We start from the raw sequence: 23,739 nt of genomic DNA on the forward strand, positions 1-23,739 counted from the left end.
GAGAAAGGGCAGCCGAGCAGTGTCGGGAGGCAGCTAGAACATAGGAGTATCGTGAGATGTCTGAAATGCATTGCCATGTCATTGCGGATTTAAAGGACTACACACTTAATCTCTAGGAGGCTTTTCGTTGAGCCGAAAAGGCAAGTTGAACGGCGTTTATAGTAAGGTCCCGGAGGAAGGTGTTGTCCTCATTTGAAAGCCACGCGCCAAAACTTACGTTAGCAGCGAAATACAAATTCGGTTGGTACCAGAAGGTGAAGCAATGCTGTGTGGCTGACATCACATACAATTTCAAACTAAATCGTGGATAGTAAAAATGTACAAGAGAGATGTTTCGTCGGTAGACAACTCGATGGCTGAGTCAACGGACCCAGAGATATCATTTTCACCATCAGAGGAATTTGCTGGCGGACCCGACATAAGTAAGTCGGTGAACCGAAGACTGGGAACCTATGAGGATCTCGTTGAAGAGGGACAACGTCTGCACGGCTTCATGATAAACGTCGACTACCTTCTAGTCCGATCAAAAACAGAGCTCAACACTGATCAGATCAAAGCAGCGCTGAAGAAGCTTCAAAGACGGATAACTGCCCTTAGGTTGGTGTGTACAGGAACGGGAGAGAATAAATTCTTCAAGGAATGTGGAAAGTTGGACCTCCATTTCGAGGTCTTGTCAACCTACGATTGGAAGGCGGTATACGAGGAGCAGCAGAAGATAAAATTCGCGGAGGCGAATCCGTTATGGCGGGTGAAGCTCTTGCGACCGGAACCAGCCATGCCGACAGACGCAAACTACTACCCTTTCCTCTTTGCCTACGACCACGCCATAGTTGATGGATGTGGTATCATGTACGGTATCAACAAATATTTCATAGATTATCTTGAAGAAGCGGTGACAGGAGGACTGGATGCACCGATCGATAGCCTACCATTTCCGAGACCCCCTGAGTTGGTCCTCCCCGAGGCTAGGACCACAGGGTGTGGACCATTTGGTTGGTCGTGTCTCTTCTTCTGTTGCAGATGCTGCGTGAGTCAAATGTCGAAGAAGACAAGTTCATTGGTGGATAAGCTGTTTCGAAAATATCGCCCAACTCGACCAGTCTCGGCGAATGGTCTTGCCGACTTTGTCCTCAGTGCTGAGGAGACCTTGGATGTGATTCAAGCCTGCAAACGTAATGGTATCAAAGTCAATGGTTTCATCACCGCGGCCGTTGCTGTCGCAACCTATAAACTTCTAGAGGATTACGAAATCATTGAAGGAGGAAAGGTCACCTTCGATTCTGGATTTATGGTCAATGTCAGACGATTTGCGAATCCGAGAATCCCAGATGAACACGTGGGTTTGTGGAGTGGTTATAGTGACCACAAAATAAAGGTGAAATATGAAGCCACCGACGTCGCTTCACAGCCGTTCTGGGACCTCGCAAAGAAATGCCACAGCGACATCCACAATATGGTAAACAGAGGTCGTCATTTCATGTTTGGGAGAATGAGGGACAGCTTGTACATGAAGTATGGACCCCAGTGGATTTTCAATGCCGACAGTTTAAAAAAGAAGGCATTCTTCACCATTACAAATCGTGGAAGCTTTCTGGTGAAAGCGAAAAACCGTGAAAACCCGAACATATCTTTGGAGAAGACGCACTGGGGATGTGCTGACTTCATGGTTGGCAACAATGCTTTATTTACGCACAGTCTGTGCACACTGAACGGTCGTCTACAGTGGAGTGTCTCCTACAGTAAACTGATTGTGACGAAGACATTCGCGAGAGAATATGTGGATATGATCAAAAGGACTATCGTTCATGCTTCATCTTGCTGTGCTTAGTCGGAGGGAAAAGGCTCTGTGGTTTCACCTGCAGGGTTGTGCACTCGTCTCTAAACGATAGAGACAGTCGACTTTGAGGAACTGTATACCTTTTGCGTCATTCGCATTCTCCGTTTCTGGCGTTGATTTGTCATTTTGAACCATATACAACGTGGCAATAAGGTGAACATACATGACCATTCGATTCCTCTTTTCTCTGTTTAACCGATGTGTCTTTGCATAATGTATATGGAAATGAAGCAAGGCAACGTATTACTAATTAAATCATTGCCTTTTTTCATTGCAACCTCATTACAGTCAAAGTTCGATTGCTATTTACACTGTCTCAACCAGACAGAGAGAGGTTTATCTTCACATGTTCTCGAATTCAGGCAGATACAGGTTGGTCCGTACACTACGACAATCAGGCAGGGCGATTGTTCTTTACGCTATCCCAGCCAGGGCAAAGACCAGTTGCTCTCTACATTGTCCCAACCAGACAAGGTCAGATTGCTCATTAAACTGTCTCAAAGAGGCACGGACACGTTGCTCTTGGCACTATTATAAACAGACAGACACACGTTTCTTTGCACTGTCTCAACAAGACAGAGACAGACTTCAACAGGTTTAGTACACTGCCACAACCAGACAGTCAGGTTGCCCGTTCGACTGTCTCAACCTGGCATCTACAGGTTGTTCTTTACATTGTCACAACCAGGCAGACGGATTGTTCTCCACAATGTCTCTACCCGAAAGGTGCTGTCGCATTGTCGCAACATGGTCAAGATTGGCGAATTACCCAGTCAGAGTGGAAGTGAATAAGTGAAGTAGAACTAACGTATGTATAGCCACAGAGCGATGAGGTTCTTTTTTTACACTGATGTATAAACTAGGCAGTACCGGGTGTCCTGTACACTGTCATTAGGCATGGGCAAGTGGTTCTTTACCCTGCCACGGTCAGGCAGACGTATGGCTGGTCATTTTGCCTCACTCAACCAGGCATCGACACGCTGGTCTTTATGGACATGGACATTGGTCTTTGAGGACACAGACAGTGTCAAGAGCAATCCGACATTGTCTGGTTGTGACTGTGTCTCTGCTTGGAATGGACAAGACGGTAGTCTAAATTCTAAAACCAAGTTCAAGGCAGTTGCAGTTCTCACAGTTTGTAGAGATGACAGAATTAGGATGGCATTCGTCAGACGTTGCCACTTCTTTAGGGCAGTTCAACCAGGCAACACAGATAGGTCTTTGCACTGCAGAGACTAGACACATGGACAAGTTGAGATGACGGGTTGATATTTATGCCACCTAGTTCAACAGAAGACAAACTTATGGCAGTCTCTACCACCAGGTGGGTCATAGATTAGAATTTAAAAGCAGGCAGCCCATAGGTTGTTCTCACAACCATAGACCGTCCAGCCAGGGACAGGTTGGTCTTTAAAGACTTCATTTACCTCAGGACAGGTTGGTCGGCACAATCAAGTAAGTTGTTTATCAAAGCCTTCTCAACCAGGCAATGAAAGGTTGTACTCAATATCATTATAACCAGAATTTGACAGATTAATCCTTACACTGGTTTGTCTTCATTGTCACAAGCATGCAGGGACAAGTAAGTCTTTCCACTACCAGATAAAAGATGCTTCAGTCCAGTCTTCAATGCTGGCCATATACATGTACTAAGAAATCACAACTAATTTAGTAAGACATAAGCCATTTTTATTCATATCAAGCCATATCGCACAATACAAACACCTCCCCCATAGTGTACAATACGCTGGAATGCTTTAGTTAATACCGAAAAAGTTATCAGTTACCTGAAGCTAACTATTATCAGCAACACTAGTTTCAAGAAAGTTCCCTTACAGTCAAAGCGTCAATCTTTTTCAGTCCACCTTTTACAGATTAGATAAAGTACGTAAGCACATTTTTTGTGAATTGTCTCAAGACGGTGAAACTCAATAGTCATACAGAAGAACTCTTCATACGAGCACAAAATAGAGGCTGCAATGATGGGACCTATTACATAAAGCTCATTACAATTAGGATCATTTTCGGTTATACAATCAGATCAGTTTGGTGTATACATGTATGTCACTTGGGTAAATGTCAACAACTTCCGCAACAGCTCATCATGTCCTTGACCATTTTCTAACCAGTAGAAACAGATATCAAGGCCCTGGCCGACATCTGCCAATCAGGATACATTGCTGGGAGATGTGATATTATAGATTGTCAAAATCAATAACATGACCAAATTGCACATCAATATGTTCAAATATACAAATGTACTGTACATAGATGGTTTCACATATGGAGATGACTTCTCAGAAATCAGAGGAAAAACACTCGATTACTAAATCTATCACACATTCACTGCAGGGCCACTAAAATAATGGGACTTGCTGTTATAGCTTTTTATATTATGCAAATTGCAAGTCCAACCTACAGTTACACAAGCTGGTTCAACCTATTAAGTAGCTTCCATTACTTTTCTGTGTTTAGATGAGTGGCAATTGCCTGGTTTTTAATGATATTCTCATAACATGTTTTGCCAAGTCCAAAACAATCAAATGAAATATTCAATATCAGAAATTTGTAACCTGCCCTTACTTTGTACTGACACTCATGGTATTTTTAGCCCTTATCTATCAACAATTGATATATAATTGCTCAACAATAGACTCTTGAGATCTAAGTCAAAATATTGAAAATATCTCAAGGAGTGCTCGAGATAAAAATGACCCAAATTGTATAACAAAGACCAAATGCGAAGGTCAGTTTTCCACAACATACTGGGACTGTTGTGGCCAATGTCACAGTAAAGATCAGTCAATTGGCTGTGTGATTTAGTTGTTGGGGCAGCAGGTGCACATACTAATTCACCCAAGATATAACCTTATGGAGGGGTACATTTTTCTGGCAGAGTGGAACGGAGAACCTTAAAAATAACCAAGAAGCTGGTCCGAGGACTTCTCTTTCCTATAGCATATTCATAACAAGTGTACAATTTCCCTCAGTGTTGACACTTAACTAGTACATGTATGCCACCAAACTCCCATTAATCATATAATTCATTAGCACAACCTGCATTTAAAGTGGGAAGCTGTTGTAAATGAAGGCATCATAAATAAGGCACGCAAGAAGCTTAGGAGAAGGCAAATATATGACAAAACTGATCATTGATGTACAGTCAGGTACCAGGAGTGGTGGAAAGTTGGAACAACCTACTGTCTAGCATACTTATGGTGAATGCATGAGAAAACCACCACCAGCAAGATCTAGCAAATGCAACTTTAATAAAGCCTTGTTGTCAATCGCAAGAACTACCTGACAAATAATTTTTACAGGTGTTTTGATTATAATCAGCATTGCAAAACATGCCAAATAACCACAAATCGCAGCCCTGAGGAAGGAGCTCTGGGTATCTGGAACCTGCACTGAGGACCAGCTTTACGGAGACCATGACAATTTATGACAGACGACAGCAGTTTTCACCAGGAAAACAGCCCATCTATGATTGAGATTGCAGGGAAAAAGAACATTAGCATTGAAATTCATTAATTGTTTCAAAAAACTTTTTGAATGCACCGGTACCTTTAAAACAAAAGGTTGTCAATATGACAATTCTTTTAGCTACACTTTCGTGGTAAACACAAATACACCCTATTTAGCACATATCATCAATATTAATGAAAAATTAGTTTTCGAAGGAATGTTGAATAAATCGGTTCAATATACCTGCATGCAATACGTAGAGTTAGTGTAAGCAATAACCACTGAACAGGGAAGAGTAACTGAAGTCTAAAAGTAATATGCTACAGTATATATAAAAGAAGTTAACTGAATAAACAGACTTCATTGCATTGTTATGTTGTTAAGTGAGACACGATTGTGCAATTTATAAGCTGTCAGCCAAGCTGCCAAATGATACTGATCAGGAAGAACATAATCACCAGAAAGGAATTCCTCAAAGGCAATATTCGAGGAGAAAGTAAATTTACATGATTGAAACAAAATGTTGAACAATTGACCATAACTGACCAATATAAACTTCTAAACAAATGCAAGTCTCCCCTACATGTAGATGCTTCGTCATATTTTCTAAAGTAGAGACAGCAATTTTAGGCTATCACCTGTGGTCTTTGGCTGATTAAAAAAACTCGACAGGGGTGCACAAACTGTTATATATGAACCTCATTTAAATGAAAAAGAGCCACAAGAACATAGCGATAATATTACATAATTTTCATTGCATTGCTGAGGAGACTTCAGAAAATACAACCAATGACTTAAGGGGAACTTACTTTTGTTAAAGTGCTTATATGTATATTCCAAGCCATTGATGTCTGAAGCTTAACAATTTCCAATTTTTTGTTAACATTGTTTATGTTGACAAAGTACCACAAAACAAATTTCACAATATACGATAGAACTTTTAAACAGAACATCAATGTATGACTACAAGTTGAAAATCAGCTGTTTGTTATTATTGTCAAGGACACTACAAGTGATGTACGACTACAAAATATATATCCCATATCCAATGAAGTTCTGGCGAAAACCTACAACTTCGAACAGTCAGTCAGCCAGGGCAGAAAGTGACGTTGCTATACATTCCGAGGACTCTGTCACTTACACAGCCTGAAAAGAGACAGAAATGGTTCGGTCAACCATAATTCAGGGAATTGAATTGACAGAGAAAAATATCTTGATTTGCCCAATTCTCAATAGAAGTCATTAAGGGGTGGAATTCTTGACTGAACTAATTTGCAATATAATCCATTCAGTGGTGGAGGGTACCAAAGTGAATTAATTAGGGGAAGTACAGAGCATGGCGATGAACTTGCATACTGCTGCTCACTGCTCCTCTCCCAAAGCAGTGTTTCTATTTGTAGACTTGTAGGCGCCGGAAAGACTGAGAGTATGTCATGGAGGGAAGTTCGCAAAAACATTGACCCCTTGAAATTGTTGTGATAAGATGGGCTATTTTATCCAACATGGCAGCACGCATATCTAGTGCATGCAAGTATTTGGAACTTGTCAGGCCATTGGCCTCCTGCCCTACTAAATTTACCTTGTGACCCTCGATATTTTCTTTTTAATATCCTCTCCTACAGAAGGCCACTTGAAGTTCAATTGGCCTCAAAATTGGTGCCTTACAAATATCAGATGCCAAGCCCTTATATTGTTTGGTACAAACGAATTACACAATTACACAAACTTACGGAAGCTTGAAGTGCCTGTGCAAGATCATCAATCAGATCTTGTTCATCCTCAATACCAACAGACAGACGGATCATGTTGTCGAAGATATTCAAACGTTCACGCTCATCTTTGACGACAGACGCATGAGTCATGATGGACCTGGAAACAAGATACAACTCATAATAAAGACATGGCCAGACTTGTGGAGGGTTTTGTCCAGCTCATTTGCAGAGGTAAGCGAGTACACCAGTAACACCTTTCAGGCCTGTACAGTTTGTGATATAAGGGTCTGAAGGGTCACTTATTTGACTTTTGCTGCCTAACTTCTCACGTCCCAATGCATCCTTGATAACTCTTGAAGAAGTGATATTACTAATGTGTCGGTGAGTTTGCAGCTTGCAATGATATTCTATCACTAAATATCATGACCGTACTGTACAGAAAACATGCCTTCTGCAATCAAAGTGTGTAACTGCATCAATGCATCTTTAAACATAAGGGCAAAACGGAATAACAATAGAGATATTTTCTTTATATACTTACGGAACCTCTGCCAAACTTTCGTAACCTCCTAAACTTTCGGCAAGAGCGAAGACCTTGATAGCTTTCATAAACTTATTGACGGCTTCGCTTCCCCCTTTGATATAGAAGACAAGCATACCACTGTAGCCTTTCATCTGGCGTGTACCAAGCTCATATTGTGGGTGAGATTTCAGACCTGCAAGAAATTGGACAAACTGATTTGAATTGATATGCATGTACAGGAAAATACACAGTATAAGCAAATTTCCCCCACCCCTATCAGATGCATATGCACATATGCACTTTTTCAGGCAGAAAAATGGTTTGTACCCTCTCCCAGGTTGGTAGTGCGTAGTTCTCGTGGTAGGTGATGTGCTGCAGTACAAGCTACAGATTTCATCTGAACAAGATCCTAAACGTAACATCAACCGTAAGCAATCAATCTGGCAATGACTCAATCTAAATTCTTCCTCCTTCTCACCTGGGTGAAGCACTTTCTCTACCAACTTATGTTCTTCTAAGAACTTGGCCACAGCAAGACCGTTCTTCATATGTTCTTTCATGCGTACATGGAGCGTCTTCAGACCTCTGTTGACAAGGTAACAGTCGAAGGGAGACGGAACTGGTCCCATTGCTTGAAAAAGAAAAGAATTTCACATGAAAACTAGTAAATTAAGATTTATCTCTTTTTCTTGAATGCTTAAAATCACCAACCATATTCATTCCTGATTACTACAGCATTTGTACAGATTCCTCCCCAAAAATTAAAGTGCTATTTTGTTCGTAAAATTGGACTATTGGATTCTACGCTTTCAATAACAAGACTCACCATACTGCAGAAATTTCAGTTTCTCATCGATTTTAGGGTCGTTTGTTGCAAGAGCGCCCATGATCACATCAGTGTGACCTACAAATTAGAACAAAATCTTCATGACATGACAAATATGAGTGAAACAAATAGAATACAGATAACTCAAAAGGAAAGTTGCAGAAGTTCAAGATTTTCAAAAATTTCTGACTGACAATATTGCTAAAAGCTAAAAATCCAGTTTGGCTGTGCGGTGGAAAAGTAATTTATTTAATTAAAAAAATGCATCTGTTGGCATTGTTTCATTACTTTACAGTTCATACACTGTTCAGGGAGTTACAGTTGGAATTGCGTCAATGATCAGGCCACTACCATAATCATACACAACTATACATATAACCTGTGTTATGTGCCAGCTGTTACATCAAGTTCCGTAATCAGAAAATCAGAATGGTTGGCCTACACAGCAAAGCCAGACCACAAAATAATAATGTTACTGTCCATGACAAGCAGTGGTTAGTCATGCCAATTATACATGTACATGAATATATCCTATGCAAGGTCTAGATCTTTCGAGAACGCGAAAAAAAACTTACCATTCATGTACTTTGATACAGAATGCATAACAATATCAGCGCCAAGGTCTAGAGGTCTCTGGAATAACAAGAAGAGAATTAAGTCACAGAATTTGACCTACAATTCTCCAAACGCAGAAAATTGCTCCGGAAGGGCAAATTATTTGAATAGCATTCAACTGAAATTCAACACTTCCATCAGAATGATAATCAATGCAATTCAAGAAGTTGTAACACAACTCGCACAGACACTAAATAATTCATTCAGCAGAAGACAAAAGAAAAATGAGAAGTCAATTTCGTCATACCCTCCCTGAACCAGCTACAGGCCTACATGCATGTTGTAACTCATGTCATGTAAGAGAGGGGGACATGACAGACAGATTTCATTGAAAAGTTATGTCCGAACGTGATCCTTAATCTGTCTTATTTTCAATTGAGTGTTTCCAACTGTCTTTTGTCTCACTCCCTAATGGTATGGTACCCTGACAGTGCTTTCTTTGTGCACAAGAGGTAAGGTAAAGCTAAGTAGGTCTCTTGATTCAACCTTGGAGTTTTAAGGCATAGGCTTCCCATTTTTCTATGAGAAATTATAGTATTCTTACCTGGAAGTAAGCGGACATGAATGTATTATCTGAAACAAGTATACAGCCTGGTTTTTGTTTGACCACCTTAGCCACCGCCTCTATATCTACAAGTTTCATGGTGGGGTTGGTCGGGGTCTCAATCCAAACAAGCTGAAAGAAAAGGAAATATTAAAGCTGGTGTTCCCTCACAAAATTAAGGTACATTGATTAAGCTTGGATTTTACATGATAAAAGATCACACCATTCAATTATTGAAACAGACCGGACATCACCAGAAATGTCCATGTGTCATTTTATACATTAAAGTCGGTCAAAAAGAGCGCGAAATGTGTACTTCTCGGCAGGTCTGTTTTAATACTAATTTTGAAACGAGACAAAGTCATGAGAGCAGGAAGAAGACCTGACTGGTATCAAATAAACCATTCTGCGGCAATTCCTCGAGGCGACTGGATCACTTACTTTTGTGTTTTCTTTCATAGCATTCTGTACATTTTCAGCGACAGTACAATCAACAAATGTTGTTTCAATATTAAACTGAGACACAATCTTTCTAAAATACCTATTTGTCCCTGAAATAGAAGGCATAACTTGCCAATCAAAACTGTAAGATTTGTCAAATCGGGACCATGGTCTTTTTTCAATTCAAGAATTACTTTTATCTGGCAATGTTGTTGCCAAAATTACAGAATTTAGAAACCAGAAATTACCATTCCGTCTGAAATCCTCTTGATCAGGGGATTTGCTGCTTAGTACCATAAAGTCATTACTCTATTTCATTTAGGAGAAACAGATAATGAGTCCTTTCTCTGCTAACAAAAAGTATTGAAAGGAAATTCTCTCAAATCAAAAACATTCCTTGTCCAATAAGTGACGTACCTCCATATAAATCATCCATACTGACTATATGGTCTCCGGACTTCAACATGTGGACGACACACATGGTTGCAGCAAGCCCAGAGGCAGTGACCATACCTAAAAAGAGACGAAAGTATCACCAATTGGCCTTTTACATGTAATTTTACACAGAACACTGTAGCCAAGAATACAGTGGCACCTCTCCAGTCAACTGATTACAGAGTTTGTATTGAACAAAATGGACCAATTCTGGACCAAAATCAGTGTCCTTTATGGAGAGGGTGTCCAGCTATCAGAGGTGTCCACTAAGAGGGAATCCTATCTCCAAGTGGCCAGTAACATGAACACCAACGTATGAGTATTACAGCAAAAGCCTTATTCAGATAAAAAAACATTTCTTTAAAGAATAACCCAGACGCAGGTTCATGCCAAGGCCTACTTGAAAAAATATTGAAAATACTAGGGCATATTCACCAACACTCAGGGCTTTCCAACTTTTCCTAAATCGGTTTGTTATCGAAGATCTCCGATGTAGAGATAGACTAAAATTTCCCTGCGGAGGGGGTTGTGATTTGCCTCAAGGGAAATAAAAAATTGAAGAAAAACTTTTGATTTGTTCCTGCTAGGTGTAGCAACCTAGAACCTCCTGGATTTGCTAGTGGATATCTGGTGCCTCCTGGAGCAGCTGGTAGTTTACTGGTGCTCCCTGGTAATATGAGCTAAGCACACCAACAGGCTGCTTAAGCAGTTGAAAAGCCCTGTACAATTACCAGCTGTTAGCCAACAACTATTATAACATTGAAAAGTTATAACAGTATAAAATGTACTTTAGTGAGTACAATTTCTACCATTAAACTGTACATCAGACATGTCAGGGTTATACTTTCAGGAAATCTGGAGTAAATTGGGGTTTCAGTTTATTTTTTCACTATTTGCCAGATTTCATTGACATTGTCAAAATTTAGCCTTCAAAGATGTGGTGGCTTTTTTGCCTGAGTGCAGTTAAATCTGACCAGTGTCCATGGATAGATCCATACATAATTTTAACTTACCAAATTTGGCATTTTCTAACTTTGCGATGCACTCTTCCAGACAATTCCTTGTCGGGTTTCCACTTCTTGAGTATTCATAACCCTAGATTGAAAAGGAAAAAAAGGTTCTATTCATTACCAAACAAAATCTAATTTTACATGTTTAAAGCCATTGCCTGAGCTATTGCTACAAGCATTAAGCCAAACAATCAAATTGTAAACCAACAAAGTGTTTTGTCATGAAGTTTTTTATGGAGCTTGCAACTATATAATACTAGTAGGCCTGTGACATTTAATACGGGCACAAAATGTCCTCGGCATGAATCCATTTAATGCATTCAATTTCAGTTACAGCAATATTCCACCACTAAAATTCTGATAGTATAAAGGTAATTTTATAGGCCGATTTCATCTCTAAGGTGTGGCTTTTCCAGATAACGTTGTTGCAGTGTTGATAAAATTCGCAGAATCTGATGATAGCGACGCTCTCATTATTAGGCCCATTTTGTTATGAGCCTTACTCCAGCCAACGAGGGTTAACGTCTAAGGGGTGTTTGAGTGCAGCCAGAGAATCCATCATCAACCCCCGATTGCTGAGGATTAAGTAGAGAATTCAGATTGGCCTATAAGATGATACAAGATTTTTCAGACACGCTTGTACCACCTAGGGTTGGGAAAACAGACCATCTGTACATATTACTGTGTCAATAGGTCTTAACAGGAAAAAATATGGAACGAGTTTACAATCCCCGTTCACAGCCCCAAAAAAGGCCTGCGGTTGACAAGAGAAGCGCCTATTTGGCTATTATTTTTTAGCCAGTACTAGGCCTACCATGCTATTTCATTGTAAAGCAATGCTGCATGCCAACACATGAATAGAATAGATCTGCACAGTCATGCATGCATTGCTGTGCAGTTTGCAGAGATAGAATGAGAAACTAAAACTTACAGTGTGCTCGCCAGGGGAATGCTGGACAAATGTGGTTGACAGAGAAATCGGAGGGACTACAGCCTGTGATTTCCATTGCATTGGATCTTGTCCTGCGTGAAGGGCATCAGTGCCGAAATGAGGGAAAGGTGTTTTCTCCATGACGAATGAGATGTAATGTGTTCAACACAACAGTCACATGTGCAATGGCTGCGAAATGCAATGTGGACATGGTGTCAGTCTCACGCAAATCAAGAGAGCTGGTTGTACATCGATGTACAGGAATGTTTGAATTGCCTTGTGCAAGGTTGTAAATAAATTGGGGACAATCTCAAGAGTGTTGTGTCATATGGTAGCTGTGTCATGGTGACTTGCTATTCATTTTATATAATATGAAAAGTCAAGGACTTAGTGCGCCCCCCCCCTTTAGAAAGTGGATGACAGAATAAATCCAGATCCAGATTTCGCAGGGACAGTTGGGCAGCAGAAGACAAACAACACCAGAGTATGATTAATAATAAGTATCCTCAATGAATTTATTCATTAGAAAAGAAAAAATATATATATCTCAGTACAAATAAATACAAAACATTTCACAAGGTAATAGATAAGCAGATTCATAGCATAACATCACCATGATTGTGCAGTCATGGTCATACAAGTATACCACATGCTAAGTGATTGGAAAAATATGACAAAATATGTCAGCTTTTCATCAGCTCCATATGACAGACACTGCACTATCATATTGCAAATGGTTACCAGAGACGAGCTTAAACCCATTTAACATGTCCATGCCTGGTTTGTCCCTTTTTGACAGAACAGCTGCATAATCTGATTGAGGGACTAAACAAGTCCACATATTTAGCACCAATATTCCTAACTCCTTCCTCCAAGTACAATTATTGTAGGTCAGTAGAACACAAACAAGTGATATCCACATCCATCTCAGTTCAGGACGAAAGTTACTAATGCAAGTGAAACATTTTTGCATTATCATTCTTGAACCAAGTTACCTCTTGATGGTGCTGAAACATAAGGAGTACTTTAAACAACGCTATACAGCAAGTATGATAAGGATGTACACCATAATTTCATCACAGACACTGAATAAGGGAATATGGTCTTTTAAAAGATTGTAAGGAGTAAGCTCACCATGGCGTGATCCACAAGTGGAAAACTTCAATGATGGACTGCGGGTTAAAAGTTGTGACATCACTGCACAAGCGCTATACAGCTCGCTATTCTCCTGCCGCCTTCCCCGATTAATTTTTGACAATGCTAATCTATTCTATTCATAGCTGCACTGAATTATAGCTGCTTACATGTAGCTTATGACCAGTTTTGCCTTTTGCCATTTGTTTTTGACTATATTTCTGTATAACACAAAATTCTTTGCTCAACCCATGCGCCGCCACTGACAGTTGATAGAGCAAAGGCTCATTTAAGGGCAATATGTGAATGATGAGCAGTCTTTCTCTGAACTTTACTTACGTTTTGTTGACAACAGTGTGTTGCCATGGCTACAGGAGAGAGACACCACATTCAACATTTCATTCCCAGGAAACTTTACGACCTTTGGTACGCTCGTTTCATCATCCAGCCGCCCGAGTCTGCCTCGGCTATTTTTACCCCAGGTATAAACCTTGCCATCTGAAATATATCATTTAGAGGAATGAGGTATCAGATTCTTACACACTACAATGGAAATGGAGCATTGGCCTGGATGTGTAATGCACTGTGCCTCAATTTGGCCGCAGTGGTCACGACGATAGGATCGAGTTCAACACATTTTAGTTGAATTTGATGGCAAAGGTGAGTTTTCAGCATGTTTCTTGTTCAAAACATCTCAGGAACCAATTCTTAGAATCTAACCAAAACTAAATGCGTTTGGGGACAACCTACCAGTCGTGACACCAACAGTGAACGTGTCTCCACAAGCCACTGTCGAAAGCGCCTCAGATTCTAAAGGAGCAACTTTTGCTGGTAAGCGATCTTCGTGGACCTTGTGACCCAACTGACCAAAGTTGTTTGAACCAACTGTATAGCACTCTCCACTATCTAGAACAGAAATAAGCAAAAAACATAAATTTATGGTATTTTCCTGATAACCTTGATCCATTTTAGTAACAACAGTTATTGTGGTTATAACCCTGGAGGGGGGGGGGAGACACTTATAAGTGCATATTCCATGTGCATTCCAGCCTAAAACAATAGGCTCCCTTTAGCAAATGGTGCATGTTTATTTCAGTAAATCATGACCCCTTTTGCCTTTTCCTGATCTGCACTGAGTAGTGAAAAAAAGACTACAGTGTACAATCTCACCTGTAATAACAGCAGTGTGTGATGTCCCCATAGCAACACTCTCGATTGAAAGATCGACCAAGGGTGGCACCTCCACAGGCGTGAATAGATAAACCTCCTCCATCGGTTTACTGATGCCACCCTCTCCTTGGAACTCATCCATGGCAAGTTTGTTGGACCTGAAATATGACACACAGGACAACTAAAAAAAGCTCTTTACCACGTCAATTGAAGGGAAGACATATTGGCAATGTTTTTCGAGGCATTTGGTCAGACTTGGAGAAACGTTGGGAACATTTTTTCTTTTTATATCCCAGTTTGGGGTTTAAGAGAACATTCGTCACACCTAGCGCTCTCTATCTCTGACATTACCTGTTACTTCCACAACATAGCATCTTCTTATCGACCGTTATCACAACGGAGCAGTCGACTCCACAATGGACGGATCGGGGCTGAAATTGGTCTGGAATCGGCACAGGTTGAGGGGATGGAAACGACTGGTTGCTACCGAGACCAAGGCGACCTAGAAAGGGAGAAGGCAAAAGTTGTATCACTGAGACTTTTTTAAAGGCTGATTTTATCTGTTAACTCAAATATAGCCTATATAGGACATTGGAAAATATGTAGTTGTGCATATAAGGATAACCACGGACATAACCAAAACCAATATTTTAATGTATATTTCACAAGCTGATCTCAGTTTGTTATAGATTTGTTGTAAGGTTTTGAAGTCTTCTTTAAACTAATTGGAGATTCTAGTACTGATAAGATCTAAAATGTCAATATCAAGTCCTCACCGCTCTCGCCCCGGCCCCAGGCGAACAACTCATGTTCATTTGTGACGGCCAAAACGTGGGAAGCACCGCAGGACACATTTACCACTTCATAACCAAGGAGAGCCTCCACTATCTTAGCCTGCAAGAAATGAATACAGGTTAAACATGGGAACCAGAAACACAACAGGACAAATCCACCAAGTCATAGCCATGGAGAGAATCCATTATCTAAGCCTGTAAGAAATGAATACGGCCAAAGCATGGAGAGCACCATAGGACACATTCTTCACTTCAAAGCCAAAGAGTGCTAGCAGAATCTTGGCCTGCAAGTCAGTGACCATGTGAATCGTATGTAGCCCGCGCTTCAGAAACTTTTCTGTTCTTCATGTCACGTGTGACACGTGAAAAGTGAGACATAAATAAAGTGACATTGTAGTTTATGAAAACCCAGCCTAATGTTAATACTGACACCATGGACCAAAAGAATATCCCAAGGTGCCTTTAGATGAGCAGCCGCTGGCTTACCTGTGTCACATCATGCGTATTACCATGACCAAGACAACCATTAGCACCACTTCCAAATGTCATTAGAATTCCTCGATCTAGAAAGAGAACAAATTATGACCAATTCAAGAAGAACACATTTTGCAAGAATTAGACTAGTCTTTATTAACTGTTGATATAAGTGCTGGAAATATCCTCCCCATGGTTCACAATTGCTTATCTATGCCATTCTGTCAGAACAGTTTTACATCAAACCAGAACCTTATCTTCAACTCTTATCTCTACAAAACTGTGGACTGCTCATCTCTCGAATCATCATTTTCAGTCTGCCTTCGAACATAACATAAAATCCATTCTTACCAGTGAGACAAGCAGTGAAAAGATCACCGCATGAAACGTGTTGTATCGTCACGCCAGACTGACCCTCGAGGTATCTTGGTATGAATGACTGCAATGGCTGATCCATGCTACTGGATATAGCACCTGGGAGACCACTTTCCCCACCAACTGAGGAACCCTGGAGGGTCAACAAAGGAAATATCATCACACTTGAAGGTCGCAAGTTTGCTCTTGGCTAACACTAACTTTAGTACTATAATATGTAATATGAATAAGTATTTTGTACAAGAGTTACATTGAAACATACGAGCTAAATGAGATAAATATGGTTGGGTAAACTGTGCAGCAACTGTGGTCAGTGTGGACATGAGGTAGTGGCTAATCAATCTGCAAGCAGGCGTTGTACCTCATGTACATTTTCGGGCCTCATTAGGCGCTCAGTTTTTATACCAGAAAAACAAATGAGGTTAAACGACTACAGCAAAATTGACGTCTCGTGAGAGCCAATGCACCGTTTTCACTTCGTTTGCTACGATATCGAGTGACACATAAGCTGCTTGTGCTGTCACTTCCAAGTTCCTTAACATATTTACAGCCCACTACCTCATTTCGTCAGGCTGTAACCTAAACTTTCTGACACCAAACTATTTTAAAAGATTTGATCCCACCCAGAGAAGAAATCAACCAATACTGACAACATTAGGCGATGCTTTGATTTTTAGATTAGCCAACTGGAGTTATTCAGGAGAAGACAGGTTCTTCAAAGAACAGAGGATACTTACCTCCCAAACAAAGAGCCGACCATTCTTTGTCACAGCAGCTTTTTGTGTCCGGCCTGCGGATACCTGTGTGACATGTGTATCAACAGACGGTAAGGGCAGCTTTACCGGCGTCATGATGCCATTGCCCCAGCTGTACACAGTACTTGGTGAAAGATGTTTGTGGCCCATCGGTTCAGTTTCAGAAATGCTGGCAACAGACCCTGAGAAAAATAAGTTTTTAATCAGAAATAAAAGAATTTAGGGCTATGTATATCATAATATCAACGCATGTCACCTCTCACATAAACAACTTTCATTTCCGAAATGATTACAATAGCACCTGTAAATTCTCGTTAGACCGGAAACCCAGGACAAAACTTAATGTTATGGTGCCGAAAAAGGCTTTACCAACATGGGCCTTTAGCACTTACCTCTGGGCATATGAGGACTTGTTCTTTGCATTCTTCCTCTTCCTGCTGGCTGCATTGGACGGTGGATTCTATAAGATAGAAGAGAATTTTGATCGTTTAGGGCCATAGCTCAACAGCCCTCAAAATAACAAGACCATTGTTGCCAGATGACTATAACACACAGGTACAGGGTTTCAAGGGATGGATTATTCCAGACTATCCATATACTGGCTCCTTACTTGTGATGCTCTCTCAGTATCTATTTTCAACTTTAAGGCTAGCGAGATTGCAGAAAGTTTTAAGAATGGATACCTCATTGAAGGACTGATTTTTCTACAGCAGTTTTGAAAATTGCTGAATTGTAGTGAAAACCATACCTGAAGGATTATCATCACCACCCTAATCATGGTACCAATACCTAATCACTGTCTACCCACTACACTCACCTGGTACATGGTATTTTTCCCATGTCCGTATAGAGATTCATCAACGAGTTCATCACAATGGGCTGGGCCATGATCTGGTGGATGTGGGGGCGCTTATTCGGGTCAAGGTGCAGCATACTTAAGATGAGTGACCTCATGTCACTGCTGTAATGTTCAGCTATAGGTGCGAAAGTTCCACGCATGATTTTTAAAACTAATGCTGGCAGATTCTGAAATTGAAGAGACAGCTGGTGACCCCTGGTTATGTCACACCCGTTTTTGACTTTACGGGATCCGTCACATTCCATACAGAATTTATTTCTCGTTAGATTTAAATGCTATCCTTTGCAAACATATGATACATAAACCAAATGATTGGTGCAAAAAATCCTTCTGTCTTCATTAATGAATGTTCTTATAAAAGACCTCCCCCATGAGCAACAGAAAGGTAGGTAGTAAATACATACAGCAGCTTCAAATGCCCTCTTCAGACTTGCCAACTCATAAAGTACACATCCAAGAGCCCATATGTCACTCTTTTGATTGTAACTAGTTGATGGTTAAGGAAAAGGCGGATGACTTGAAACAGGACTATTTGCCAGTGTGGTCGCAAGCTGTTTTCTTTGATTGTAAAATTAAAGGCTTGTGAATGTGTCACTCTGAAAACTAGGTTAAACCCCAAATATTGTATACAAACTGTATTGTAATACTGTACAGGTATATTAGATGTACCCCAATACATAAACTAGGTGACAAACAACTGAGTTAGAAACTTATATTCTCAGACTTGGCCTCAAATGGCTAGGTGGAGGATCTCGTCTCACCAACTTCGTCAGTATCTGGCCTTGGGGAACAATGAGTTTACATGTATGTGTGCACAAGGTGGATGTAGAGACTTTGGTGAAAAGAAGGGTTCATGTAGCATAAATTATGAAAGGATACGGCATTCCTTCACAGAGCTCTGGTGAGATGTAGCAAGGAGTTCCAACCACCTGAAAAATAGACAGCAGATGATTAGGAACAATCAAACTTTAATTTCAAATTTTGGCAACATTTCTGTCAGAAAATAAATTTGGTCAGTTTTGTTATCTTATTGTCTCACAAGATAATGTATATAAAATTAATTTTTGAATGCAATCTTTTTACTCTTTGAGCTTGAGAAAGATAGGCATGTAAAGCCAACCAAACTTACTGTGTATGCTTTGCTTTTACTGCTCAGGACTTTTGAGATTCCGAAGTCTCCAACTTTGATAACTTCCCTCTTCTTATCCAGGAGAATATTCTGCGTCTTCAAGTCCCTGTGAAGGATCTGCTTTGAGTGGACATGTTGGAGGGAGAGCAGCATCTGTACAAAGTACTTCAGTATTTCCTAGAAAATAAGAGACATATCTCCATTAAAAAAATCTCTTTTAAGGATTCAAACCAGCTAAAAAGTATTTTGACTTGCCCTAATCTGGCATACAGAGCACAGAGCAGAGAATCACAAAAACAGGACGAAAGAAAGTATGAAAATAAATTACCTCCTCTTCAAATAAATTTCCATTTCGTTGCTGGAGAAATTCAAAGAGTGTCCCACCTACAAAATAAAATCTTTTTTGATTTTCATGCAGTCAAAATCAGTTTAAAGCCAACAGTATTGTATGAATTTGTCAAAAGGGGGTCACCAGTTAGAGAGTAAGCACCACTCCTAATTATTAGGACTGAATACTTCACATTTTGCATCACATCTACCTTTCCCCCAAACTTGCATCAGAGTCACAGTACTACTCTACCTTGTGCATACTCCATCACAATCATCAATGCCTTGTCTTCCAGAAAATTCTCATAATACTCGATGATGTTTGGATGATCTAACATGGACAACACCTTCACTTCATTCAAAGCAGCTTGCCTCTCCTCTTTCGTCATCTGCTCCACTGGAATCTGCTTGATAATCACCATCTTATTATCATGTAGTCTTTTACAAAGGTAAACAGTCCTAAAACGAGACAAGCAAACATAGAATATCATTTCTAATCATAGAAACTTGTACTTCATTTGCTCTTACACTATCCGGCAAGAGCAGATTGCATCATCATCATCTGGTCATATGAATAATACATTATGGAAGTTAAGTTCCCCACAACAAAGACCTGAAGGCACATTCGCAACTTTGTCTCGATTCAACGTGATCGTGGAAATCGACTCACTCGAAGAAAGTCGACCAAGTCCCAAGCCCAACTCCAAGTGACCACACATGAGGTTCGCCAGGTGTCTCTTCCGACATGTTCTCAACTGTCTTACAACATCATTCTATCTACATTACAGGGCACTTCGCAGCATATTCTGTCATTTCAGCTCCCAAGTATTTTTGCGGATATAACGGCCCATAGATTAGAATCATGATTTTTTTAGCACAAAAGTTTGAAATTATTCAACTTCCAACCTACCCGTACGCCCCTCTCCCCACCACTCGAATCTTCTCGTATTTTTCCATCATAATTAATGCCGTATTACAACAATCATCTGATCACAGAGTCCTTTTTACCAGAAAAAAACATCAAAATGTCAAATTCAGGTTACCAATTTTGACGCTCTCGGAGCTTCTCGCGACACGCGCGAAAGGACGAGAGTGAATGTTTTTGGGATTCGAGGTCAAAAATCCTAGCTCGATTATCTCGAATAAAGTCGCAATGGGGCAGTTTTATTCGGTCTACATTGCCCACCCTGAGGAAAGACCTGATCGTGCAAATGACCCAACATTCGATCCCTTGTACGGTTTCCCCGAAGGGAGGAAAGAGAGAGGTACAAAACTTGTGTACATTATTTTAGACCAAAATGTATTGTATGGGATGCCACAACTGAATTAATTTGGTTAAAAAAGTATCTCCATGTCAAACAATTCATCAATCATCTTCGTCAAAACTACAAGTATTTGAGCCAGATCCAGCTAGGCGGCCTTGGTTTCTTCATTTGACAAATTGCTGCCGGCATGGCCAGCCCATCCAAAAATCCAAGCTCCTCGCCTCGTAATTTTATTTGGCGACTCATATTAAGGGAACGATGTTTGTAATTAATGGTGGTCCAGGAAAATAGAAATTCAGTTTGACAGTGTCGTCATCATTATGCATACAAACTTGCTGAAACTTTCCTTTTCCATGTATTCATTTCTACTATGCCATAAACAAGGCAATTTCCAATGTTGTTATTTTGCAGAAATGGTAGCGACACTGGAGGAAATGCAAGCAATGAATGTTGAAGCAGACAAGCGAGATTACTGTGCTCACCGATGGATTGAATTCTTGAAATGCCGCTCTGATAATATACCGTTCTTCTCAAAATGTGCACATGAAAAGCATGTATGGGAAACTTGTCAGTATGAAGAGTAAGTGTCGTTATTAGTATATCATTTTTCATGAGTCCAGGATTTTTCACTTTAAATACATATGTATGTTTGTGATAACAAGAATAAGAAAGACAAAACTGCTCTGTATCAATTAATGGTAATAAGAAGAATTTATATAGACTATTGGTGATAATGATGATATTGAGTTTGTAGAGGGCAATACTAAGGATGTTCAATCCAGTTGCCATTCGGAGTGAGGAGCAAATCAAAGCCACTGGAAATGACTGGCTACTTTTGTACCAAATGTACTTTGTATGGCAAACCCTTTGGGACTTGGCTGAAATATTTTAAACTAGAGAAAGCTAATGTAAAACTCAATTTCTTGTCATCTTCTTTTCAGTTTTATACTAAGAATGAAGGAACATGAGCGGGAAAGACGACTGAAGGCTAGGGCAATTAGGATACAGAAAAAATTAGAGAAGGAATCATCGGAATTGATTATGACATAATCTGTTTTGCTGTAACAGACAATTGACTGTGTAATTATCATTCGTTGTTGGATACAAGGGAGTGCATTCGTTCATTTGAAAATAGTCAGTGTGACTGTGACTGAGAAATTTCACTTTCTGCATCATTTCTGGTAGCCAGAAAGACAGCTAGAGCCACATTTAGTTTTGCTACTTTGAGGATAGTGGTCAGAACCGTCCTCGAACAAGTCTATACTGAAATGTTTGTTGTAGCTCTATGTAACTGTAACTGCTGTCACAGAGTATGGACACAGTTGGACGAAATACCATCAGTTTTACAGGTAAACCAAACCTCCACTGTTACAATATGCGTCTCCCAATTAGTTCTCCTCCATGATTGCTGTACATAAGACGACTTGTAATTGTTTGGTGTCTGTATGATAGAAAAATGTGCTTGTGCTTTTCTGTACAAGAATAAAAAGTAATTGTTTTTCAAAAGTTTGGTTTTCTTACGCTCCTATAGGTGTATACGGTATTGCCTCCGCGCGTTGTCTGGAAGCTGAGCAATGTCAATACATCGGGGGTCAAGATGCTATAAGTGTAATGCAACATCAGACATTTTCGGATGAGGATCAAACTTCAACACGATGACACTGGAGTTGGTGGTTAAATTTGATAGTGTCCAGTCAAATATAGTGGTTTCACATGTTCAATTCCAATGAAACATCAGCCATTACCACCATTACTTATGATTGCAGAGTTGAGAATAGGACATGATGCGAGGACGAACCTAAGAGCTAGCGATGCCGAGAAAGACCTTGGGTATAAAGTCACTTCAAATCTCTCTTTTTCCCAACACGTCACGGACACTGCAGCAAAGGCAAACCGGATCCTATGGACAATTAAACGTAACGTGTCATCGAGGAGTGTGCCTGTGATAAAGACGCTTTACTCTACGCTAGTGCGCCCTCACCTTGAATTCTGCAACCAGGCCCTGTTCTTAAAGCATAAGAAAGATAAGAGCACCCTAGAGTCTGTCCAAAGGAGGGCAACTAAACTGGCCACAGCGATAAGAACCCATCCGTATCGTCAAAGGTTAGAAACGCTGAACCTCCACTCTCTGGCCTACAGGAGAGCTAGAGGAGATATGATTCAGACCTTCAAGTATATCAAAGGACTTAGTGGTGGGGATGTCGAGAAACTGCTCCCCCCTGCCCCAGTGAACTTACGGCGGACCAGGGGCCACGACCACAAGCTTCAAAAAAGGCGAGTGAACACCGAACTGAGGCGACTGAGTTTCTGTGAGCGGGTCGTGAACCCATGGAATAACCTTCCAGGCGATGTTGTCGCAGTCAAGACAGTACAGGGCTTCAAGGCCGCCCTGGACAAAACTTGGCGAGACCTTAGATTTGACTTTTAAGGGAATTAACGTTGGCTAGGCACCTCATTTTTAAAACTGCCTAGCGAGAGAGTCAAAGGACAATGTTTTAAGTTGTGATCTCACTGCAATGAAACATACTGTAGAACAAGCTTAATACTATAGCTCAACACCAACCACACCTGCGCGGCTCGCGTTTCAAAAGCATTTGCAAACCGGCAATATCCATATCCACAGGCAACTGCCTTAGATATTATTGATGATGATGATGATGATGAGAAGCTATCACTGTCCACATAAAGTTTTAGTTTGGTAATGTTCTGAGAGAGGGCAGCACCTGTTTTTAGTGAGAGAGAGGGTGTTATTTTTGTTTCCATAGCAAGTGCACGCATTTGCATGATTATCAGGATAGAAACTGAAAAAGAGGAAAGGTCCATTCTTGCTGAAAAAAAGAAAAATTAATGGGCTCAGCCGGGAATTGAACCCGGGACCTCCCGCACCCAAAGCGGGAATCATGCCTCTAGACCACTGAGCCTCATATACAAACAGCACAATTAAAATCAGTCTGGTGACTGGTGCCTTTGATTCCATCGATCATAAGGTAAGTGGCTATAGCCAAAGGGTTGTCTGAAGTTTTGCCATTTCAATGTCCTGTTTCTACAGGGTGGCCCAGAATTATTTTCCCTCACACAATGGACACACAATAGAATTCTATTGTGCAAGGGAAAA

At 40.5% G+C, this 23,739-nt stretch overlaps 3 protein-coding genes and 1 non-coding gene across 4 annotated transcripts; 1 reads left to right on the forward strand and 3 right to left on the reverse strand.

The window, feature by feature from the left end:
* Positions 1-3,504: 3,504 nt before the first annotated feature.
* Positions 3,505-12,553, reverse strand: LOC135486241 (cystathionine gamma-lyase-like). Its single transcript, XM_064768904.1, has 11 exons — positions 12,343-12,553; positions 11,415-11,496; positions 10,384-10,479; positions 9,967-10,076; positions 9,526-9,657; positions 8,942-8,999; positions 8,367-8,444; positions 8,019-8,171; positions 7,559-7,733; positions 7,036-7,174; positions 3,505-6,451 (listed from the first exon to the last, which is right to left on the reverse strand). The coding sequence occupies exons 1-11, from the start codon at positions 12,481-12,483 to the stop codon at positions 6,443-6,445; spliced, it is 1,173 nt and encodes a 390-aa protein (XP_064624974.1). The 5' UTR covers positions 12,484-12,553; the 3' UTR covers positions 3,505-6,442.
* Positions 12,554-12,848: 295 nt separating this feature from the next.
* On the reverse strand, positions 12,849-20,417 carry LOC135486067 (serine/threonine-protein kinase Nek8-like). Its single transcript, XM_064768559.1, has 17 exons — positions 20,270-20,417; positions 19,613-19,818; positions 19,361-19,416; positions 19,033-19,209; positions 18,783-18,832; positions 18,308-18,389; positions 17,862-18,070; positions 17,437-17,504; positions 17,027-17,226; positions 16,266-16,422; positions 15,927-16,003; positions 15,423-15,540; positions 14,998-15,148; positions 14,647-14,804; positions 14,227-14,382; positions 13,816-13,974; positions 12,849-13,349 (listed from the first exon to the last, which is right to left on the reverse strand). Exons 1-17 carry the CDS (start codon positions 20,317-20,319, stop codon positions 13,318-13,320), a joined length of 2,106 nt encoding a protein of 701 aa, XP_064624629.1. The 5' UTR covers positions 20,320-20,417; the 3' UTR covers positions 12,849-13,317.
* A 27-nt stretch (positions 20,418-20,444) lies between these two features.
* Positions 20,445-22,124, forward strand: LOC135486068 (NADH dehydrogenase [ubiquinone] 1 beta subcomplex subunit 7-like). Its single transcript, XM_064768560.1, has 3 exons — positions 20,445-20,624; positions 21,036-21,204; positions 21,566-22,124. The coding sequence occupies exons 1-3, from the start codon at positions 20,456-20,458 to the stop codon at positions 21,672-21,674; spliced, it is 447 nt and encodes a 148-aa protein (XP_064624630.1). The 5' UTR covers positions 20,445-20,455; the 3' UTR covers positions 21,675-22,124.
* A 1,349-nt stretch (positions 22,125-23,473) lies between these two features.
* Positions 23,474-23,545, reverse strand: Trnap-ugg (transfer RNA proline (anticodon UGG)). Its single transcript has one exon. It is a non-coding gene; the product is annotated as a tRNA-Pro (tRNA).
* Between the last annotated feature and the right edge of the window lie 194 nt (positions 23,546-23,739).

The sequence above is a fragment of the Lineus longissimus genome, chromosome 4 (assembly GCF_910592395.1).
Source record: "Lineus longissimus chromosome 4, tnLinLong1.2, whole genome shotgun sequence".
Classification (NCBI taxonomy): Eukaryota; Metazoa; Nemertea; class Pilidiophora; order Heteronemertea; family Lineidae; genus Lineus; species Lineus longissimus.

What these genes read in the sequence shown, in the direction of transcription:
- LOC135486241 (XM_064768904.1), bottom strand. Translation starts at nt 12,483, where the DNA reads ATGGAGAAAACACCTTTCCCTCATTTCGGCACTGATGCCCTTCACGCA. An exon ending in CTATGAAAGAAAACACAAAA is followed by an intron (nt 9,658 to 9,966) that starts GTAAGTGATCCA and finishes CTTTTCTTTCAG; the next exon opens with CTTGTTTGGATTGAGACCCC. An exon ending in ACTGAAATTTCTGCAGTATG is followed by an intron (nt 8,172 to 8,366) that starts GTGAGTCTTGTT and finishes TTCTTTTTCAAG; the next exon opens with CAATGGGACCAGTTCCGTCT.
- LOC135486067 (XM_064768559.1), bottom strand. Translation starts at nt 20,319, where the DNA reads ATGATGGAAAAATACGAGAAGATTCGAGTGGTGGGGAGAGGGGCGTAC. An exon ending in GGAAAAATACCATGTACCAG is followed by an intron (nt 17,505 to 17,861) that starts GTGAGTGTAGTG and finishes TCTATCTTATAG; the next exon opens with AATCCACCGTCCAATGCAGC. An exon ending in AAGTCCTCATATGCCCAGAG is followed by an intron (nt 17,227 to 17,436) that starts GTAAGTGCTAAA and finishes TATTTTTCTCAG; the next exon opens with GGTCTGTTGCCAGCATTTCT.
- LOC135486068 (XM_064768560.1), top strand. Translation starts at nt 20,456, where the DNA reads ATGTTTTTGGGATTCGAGGTCAAAAATCCTAGCTCGATTATCTCGAAT. An exon ending in CGAAGGGAGGAAAGAGAGAG is followed by an intron (nt 20,625 to 21,035) that starts GTACAAAACTTG and finishes GTTATTTTGCAG; the next exon opens with AAATGGTAGCGACACTGGAG. An exon ending in GAAACTTGTCAGTATGAAGA is followed by an intron (nt 21,205 to 21,565) that starts GTAAGTGTCGTT and finishes TCTTCTTTTCAG; the next exon opens with TTTTATACTAAGAATGAAGG.